General features: G+C 43.9%; 1 protein-coding gene across 2 annotated transcripts in view; it reads left to right on the top strand.

Annotated features, from left to right (window-relative positions):
* The first annotated feature begins 1016 nt into the window (after positions 1 to 1016).
* The window catches only part of UBE2R2 (ubiquitin conjugating enzyme E2 R2), a 97281-nt gene continuing 90592 nt past the window's right edge, over positions 1017 to 7705 (top strand). For both annotated transcript variants that reach the window (XR_011465099.1, XM_005903026.3), the window contains exon 1: positions 1017 to 1812. Coding sequence is in view for 1 of the 2 variants with exons in the window: in XM_005903026.3 (XP_005903088.3) it covers positions 1636 to 1812 (177 nt within the window). In the remaining variant the exon portion in view is untranslated. The remainder of the gene's footprint in view (positions 1813 to 7705) is intronic.

Below are 7705 nucleotides of genomic sequence, written 5' to 3'. Positions count from 1 at the left end.
AGACCATTTCCACATCTCACTCCACTCATGATTTTAAAAGAACCCCAGTTCTAAGATCTGCAGGGGGTCAAAGTTCAACCAAGTACCTCATTTTACAAATGGGTAAATGGAGGATAGCCACAGCATTTGTCCCAAATCACACAGAAAAGGGCCAAGAACCCAGGTTCAGTCTGTATGATTATTTCTCTTTTTATTTCCCACAACTTCCTCTTTGTAGTTAAGAAGGGAAGTAGAAACTGACCTATCTGCTTTCCCATTTCTCGGATGGGAAACTGCACTTCAACCCCCTAAGTTGGTAACACGCTGCTCTCCAAGGACACAATGGCATGAGGACTGGACCTGCAGAAATGTCAGGACGCTTGTTCCCACCGACAAAACCCGCATTGTCAGCACATCCTTGTCAAGCACCTACTGAGTGCTGGGAGGACAGACCGTGTGTCATGGCGGGGTGGGGAGGGGACGTTAGGCCTGCAGAGGATCAGGGCTCTTAGGAGGACAACTGCGGGAGGCCTGAGGATACAAGTAGGGGGAGGAGGACGATGACAGCTCTAGGACAGAGGTCCCTTCCCGGGCGCGCCTTTGGAAACGTAGCGTCAAGCCGCACAACCGTCATTTTGGGGACAAGGGCATCCCCAGGGGCCACCCTCAAACCCCGGCCCCCACCGTCACCCCCCACTGCCGCTTGGCCCTTTAAGGGCGGGGGACGCGCGCCGGCGTCACAAAGCGCCGCCACCTGGCGGGGCGGCGGAGAGGAGGCGGGGAAGTGGGAGGAGGAGGAGGGGAAGGAGGGAGAGGAGGGCGGGGGGGGGGGAGGAGGGAGAGGAGGGCAGGGGGGGAGGAGGGCGAGAAGGGCGGGGGGGAGGAGGGCGAGAAGGGCGGGGGGAAGGGCGGGAGGAGGGCGAGGAGGGCGGGGGGAGGGAGAGGAGGGATAGGCGGGCGGGGCGCGCGCACGCGCGTCGCGTCGGGCCGCTTGCCGCCTAGAGCCGCTCTCCGCCAAGAGCCGCCCTCCCTCCCGACGCGCGCCCCTCCTCCCTCCCTTCTTCTTCTCAGCTTCGTCGCTCCCGCGGCGCGAGGCGCTCTCGCTCTTCTCCTCCTCCTCCTCCGCCGTCACCCCTCCCCCCGCGCAGCCGCCGCCGCCGCAGCCGCGAGACCCCCGCGTGTCGCGCTTCCCCCGCCCTTCGGCCCCGCGCGCCCTTCGGCCCCGGCGGCCCCCGAGGAGAACAAGAGAGCGAGCGAGCGCGGCGCTCCCGGGCCATCACGGCCCGGTCTCTTCACCGTCGCCGGCCTTTCGCCGCCTTCCTCCGCTTCCACCTCTTCTCCCCCCCCCGCGCCAACCAAGTTGAGGCCCCCTCCGGGGGGGGGAGGCCCGAGACCCGGAGCGAATTTCTTTAACTCTCTCCACCCCTCCCCCCACCCCGGCCCGAGTGTGAGGAGAAGGGCCCGGTCCGGCCCGCGTCGTGTGTGAGGAGGAACCGGGCCGGCCCACGGGCCGTGTGGGGCCTGGTCCGGGCCGCCGGGTGTGTGAAGACAGGGGCCCGGAGCGGCCCGGCAGAGGGCGAGCGGAGGGGAGGGGCCTGGTCCGGCCCGGCTGGTGCGTGAGGACTGGGGCCCCGGCCCGGCGCCGCCGCCGCCGCGATGGCCCAGCAGCAGATGACCAGTTCGCAGAAGGCCCTGATGCTCGAGCTGAAATCCCTGCAGGAGGAACCGGTGGAGGGCTTCCGGATCACCCTGGTGGATGAATCCGACCTCTACAACTGGGAGGTTGCCATCTTCGGACCCCCTAACACGCTCTACGAAGGCGGCTACTTCAAGGTACCCTCACCCCCTCTCAGGCTTCCCCCGGCGGAGGCCGCGGTTTTGGGCTGTTTTCCCGGCCGAGAGTGGGAGCGCGGGGGAGCGGAGGGGGCTCCTCACCTCGGCAGCCCCCTCCCCCCATCCGTGGAGGCAGGAAGGCCTCGCTTGCTCACCCGGTGCCTTTTCTTTGTCATGGGGGCGGGGGCGGGAGGCCAGCCTGCACCGGGAAATAGGAAAGCCTCTGTGGCTAGGGTAGTGGCTACCGGAGGAGGAGGGGGGAGGTCTTTGTTTTGTTTCCCCCGCCGAGGGTTTACGGAGAGAAAGGTGGTCTGTCCCCCACGGCCTCCCATCAGAACCATCTCTGCGCCGGCTGGAACTACCCCAGAGGGCAGAGTGACCTGCACTTATGGGATTGGACCTTTTTTGGGGGTGGGGGTGGGGGTAGGAGGGTGGGGGAGGGGTATCGGGCTGTCATTCCAGAGGCTGCCTACTGACCTGACATTTTGGGGATTTGAGGGCTTCTTGCATATAGTGGTGGTTCCAACTTCTCATTCCAGTGGGTGGTAATGGAGAATAGGACCCTAGGGGTGGTAAACAAGGGCGCCTGCGTTTTCTTGCCATCAGCCACTTGAGGGAACTCGAATTTAGCCCTCTTTCTGTCCTCATTTTCTGTTTACTTCAGTGCTGTTTCAAAATGCCCTTTGTCCTCACCCTGCCACCAACTTTACTGCACCCACCCCTGCCTTCCCTGGCCTCCTGTGTAGAAATATCCACTGAGGGCGGAACATGTTATATAGGGAGATTGATAATTTCCCACTTCAGGGAGACAAAATTGAAACCTTTTGCTCAGATGGCTAACTGTAGCAAACGGGGAGGGGGGTGGTCTCACAGGTGAAGAGTAACATCTGCGGTGGGATGGTTTCACAAAGTAGGACCGCTCCTTAGCGACCGTAGATATACTTTCTATTGTTTTCCAGGATGTTAGAACAGTGGTTATTATCATTCCTGAATCCAGTAGTTTTTTCAGTTCCCAAATAGATAGTTGGAAATATTGAGGGTCTTTAGTTTTTGTTTTTATTTAACCATTTTTTAGGGGAAAATCACAGATTGAAGGTCGACGTTTTAAATGGTGGGGGACAGGAGGAAATGAGTGCTTAGGAATTCTTTTAAGTTAATTTTTTTTAATTTCCAGAATTAAGTAAAATAGGTCTGTGAGTCAGTCTTAGTTTGTTTTGAAGGGAGGGGCTATCTTGGCATAAGTTTTAAATGAGTATCTTAGTCATGCAATTACGTGTATTTTTAAGGACTGCCCAATTACTTTAGTTTCTACTCTTCTAAAGGTAGAAGCCTCAGTTTCAGGCTTGAGATTGGGTCTATTTTGTAGAAAACGTGAAGAATTGATTGAGGAATGTTTACTATTCATGTCTGTGATAGTCACTTAATGCCTGTTTAAAAGCATGCGTTTAGTATTTAGAGTACTGTATATACCAACCATACACTGTACTCTTCAGAGGAAAATACTTGCAAAATCTACTGGCTAACTTTAGTGAAATGAAGTTTAATTTCTAAAAAGTATCATTATTTGGGACAATCACTTGTCAGGATAAATGTTTACTAGCTAGAATTATCTTACTCCTGTGCAGTGCATTAAAAACAAACAACAAACAAAGGAAATAATGGGTTTAAAATGGTAATAATTTTGCTTAGGTAATTGAGAATGGAGTGTGGTGAACCCTCTCAGTTTGGCATAGGTAATATGGAAGGAGGATTTTTTGAAGCATGCACTGATTTAAATTAACTGCTTTTTAAATTCAGTCTTATTTAAAAAGAATCTCGTTTTGTTGTATGTTTTAGATATATTTTTTTTTACTTTTGTGACGTAAAAAATGTATGAAAATTCTTAAACAGATTTAGTGTTTTAGTCTTATGTGAGAATTTTGTTCAATTTTGTTCTCTTCTGCTTTTTTTTTTTTTCTTTATTAAATGGCTTTTTATTCCAAAGTCCTTCATTGGAAAAGGCAAATTTATGGTCGTGAGCAGTTAACACTGGTGACAGGTTTAAAACTATTGTTTTTTATTTCACTGCTTTTGTGAAACAAGGCTTTTAGTGTGTCCACTACAGCTGCAGTTAAAAGTTGGCACAGATCTTTCTGTACTATTATTCTCCCTGATCAAATGGTGGTTCTTGAACATTTAATATAATTTATTTTCAAGTGAAACTATTTTCTTTATGGTGTGTTATAGTTTCCAAAGGCAGTGGGCTTCCAGTCATTTTAAATTTTTCATAATTTAACTCCTTTACCTTTTACATATTAATATACTTCTAACTGATCTTATTCACCATGAAATAGTTGACCCTAGTCTGTTTTAACTGTGGCATCTGCTGTAGTAGAGACTTGTGAAACCTGTATTTCAAAATTTGTTTTTTCAACTTATTTTTCAAATATCTTGAATCTGTATGATTCTTAGCTTGGGTTGGGGATCGAGAGGAATATAGATGTATGGTGGGCAAAAGTAGTTTCTTGTGTCTGATTTTCTACATGTTATAAACTGTTCTTTGGCCTCATTATCTTTTTTGTCCAGTTTCTTTAATTTAAAAAATTTTTTTTTAATAATATTTGTTTTTATTTATTTCTTTGACCGTGCTAGGTCTTAGTTGCAGCATGTGGGATCTACTTCCCTGACCAGAGATCGAACCCCTGGCCCCCTGCTTTGGGAGCATGGAGCCTTAGCCACTGGACCACCAGGGAAATCCCCTAAAATTTTTTTATTTTTATTTTATTTTTTTGGCTGCCCTGAGTGGCATGTAGGATCTTAGTTCTCCCACCAGGGATCAAACCCTGGTAACCCTGCTTTGGAATCCAGGAGCTTTAACCGCTGGACCTCCAGGGGAGTCCTTTGTCCAGTTTCTTGATATCATTGATTCACAGGGTGAATTTCTTTGCTGCTTCAAATTTTCTCTCTTGGGTCAGTCATTGTAGAACACAAAGTAGGAGATGACTTAGAATACCCAGAACACTTCTGATCTTAATTTTGCTAATGTGGAGCGAGTTGGAATTCTATTCTGTTACTGGAAGAGGAACTTGTTGATCACGTGAGCAGTAGTAATGACTTTTAACAAGTTTACCCCTATTCTTTTTGAAACAATTATTTTTTCAAATAACTGATAATGATCATAACTTAGTGTGGCTGCTTTTGTATAGAACCTCCTTGTAACTCCTGCATTATTTATATAAATACAAGATAGCAATGAGTCTGGAGATCAGAAAGAGTGACTCTTTCATGATAGGCATAACATTTAAGTGTTACAGAATCCTTAAAGTATTGCAGATTTTGTAGTTTTGATTTTATTCAGTAATGTATGGGAATGAAATACAGGTGTGTTCCATTTTTGGATAACTCCCAACAGATAAAATTTAGGAAGTATTTGTTACATTTTCAGAGTTTTCCTTAATAGGATATGCTTTATCAAATGTAACACTTCATTTTATATTAAAGAAACTCTTCAATAGTAATTGTTTAAGATAAAGGACATACATTATTTTCATTTGTTCTGGAATCTGTTCTTCAGGTACCACCCCTCCCTGCCCCATAAAAACTATTTTATGACTCTGAAATTTTTCATATATAGTTGAAACAATTTTTCTAAGTAGCTTTGTCTTTTTGGTGTAGGGATCCTTTTGAGAACTTTATAAATTTTCTTCAGAAGACAGTGAGAACACGAACTAGCTTGTATGTAGGAGGGTTAACTGAATCCTTGTTTTAAGGGATTTGGATCATCAGCCTTAAAAACAAAATTAAACTCCTTTAACGTTGTAAAAAAAATGCTGCTTTTTTAAAAAAAATTTATGAAAAATCTTTCAGTCAGTTAAAATTTTCTTAGTTTAAAATTCTTTCTCAGTCAGTTTAAGAACACCTCTTATGACTCTTAGCTGTACCCTTTTCTGGAAGCTGAACTTGTCTTGAGTGCTGGGTGAACTAAGGGAACATTTTAAGTGGAAACATGGATAATGTACATTGATTTGGGACACTGAGTGCAATTTTAGTCCCCAGCCTGCATCCCTGGCAAATGCAGCATTCCAGTATTTCATAGATTATACTTTTACCATATTGATTCCAAGATGCATATTTTTCTAGTTTCACATCTCAAATTTGGAATGAGTCCAGGACTTCTTAGAATTGCCATCAGCTAGGTGGCACTTGTGACCTAGCTATGAGAGACCCTTGCATTGAAATCATCTGATAAAATTTTTTTAAATGCCAGCATCAGTGTCTTAAATTTGATCAATAAGAATTCTTTTTGAATAAAGGATTTGTTTCCTTAGTACTTTTTTGCTGCATGTTGATTCCTCTTTTTCAGAGATTTGTGTTAGTAAACAATAATTATTGAACACACACCAAAGGCAAAGCACTATAGGAAGTGTCACTACTTTTCAGATAGTAAGGAAAAGTATTAGGACATTGATAACCTTAGAACTTTTATGAATAATCCTCATAAAAGTCTTTGTGCAGAAATGTGAGGGATAGGTGTTACTGACAGAATTGTAATGGTAATTAAAATCAAAGTTTTAAGGCCAATTAGTGCATTGGTCAACATAACCACAGTCTGTCATGATTAAATATTCTGCTCCATTTTTAAAACTTCGTGGTCCTAGGCTAAGTAAGGTTCCAAAAGAATCTGTCTGTTGGAGACAGGTGAAATAAAAGAGGTTATCTAGGAAATTGGCCCACCTCCGCTAATATAGTTTGGGAAAATAACAGTTATAAATTCAGGATTAAGACAACAGAACTCCTGTCTTGCTGAAAGGTCATATTTAAACATTTTAATTCTTTCATGTTCCTGAAATTCTTTTGGATGTTTCATCATATACAGCTACATATATATCTGAATAAGACTAAGCTGAACCTCTTTGAAAGTGTTTTGTCAGCACAGAATTAATTCATTTCAGCTTGGTTCAGTGAGAAATTATTATTGAGTTTATGCTTAAGTATCTTTAAACGAATTGATTCTGAAATTTTGGGATGATAAATACTTAACTGAAGAGAAAATTTTAGTTTGGATTGCTAAGGTTTGATTTTACATAAATTTTCCTCCATATAAGAATTGAAATATTCAGGGGAAAAAAAGAATTGGAATATTCAGATTTGGGGATATGTATTTAACATAGAAAGTGAATATCCACTTTAAGCACCTTTAGTTGATTTGTTTTAATAACAAATTAAATATGTTTTTGTTACAACACAGTAAATTACTGTTGTAAACTTGTTGGCAGGGTAATTTAAAATATGCAAAACTCTGTCATGTTTAATTGCAGATACATGCTACTATCCTTATTACAGTAATGTAGATGTTAGTAGCTAACGTGTATTGAGTACTTACTATGTGCCATGTACTTTATATAGATTATTTCATACAATTCTCCTGTGAGGTGTGCTGCTATTACTCTCATGTATATAGAGAAACAATCACAGAGCTTATTTAACTTGCTCTGCGGGGTCCTCAGCTAGGAAGTTGTAATATCAAGATGGATTTTCAGACTGCTTGGTTCTAAAGCCTGTGTATTCTCTTGGTGAGATCTTTTATCATTTTGGATGATGTTTGAAGGTACAGAAATGGAGCTTTAAGAAAATAAAATTTATGGACGGGACTTCCCTAGTGGTCCAGTGGTTCAGACTCTACTTTGTCTGCAGAAGGTTGCGGATTTGATCCCAGGTTGGGGATCTAAGATTCCACATGTTGCATGGTGTAGTCAAAAACGTAAATAAACAAACTTTGGGAACATTTGAAAAGGAACTTTTTAAATTGTAAACTTTTTAAATTGTACAAGTTTAAAGGTCACAAGGGTAATTTGTTCCTTCAAATTTCAGGGAGATTATTGCAACTTCTGCTTATAAGTCTTAAATTGACTGA

This window comes from Bos mutus, chromosome 8, assembly GCF_027580195.1.
Source record: "Bos mutus isolate GX-2022 chromosome 8, NWIPB_WYAK_1.1, whole genome shotgun sequence".
NCBI lineage: Eukaryota > Metazoa > Chordata > Mammalia > Artiodactyla > Bovidae > Bos > Bos mutus.
This window is presented reverse-complemented; position numbering and strand designations above follow the sequence as displayed.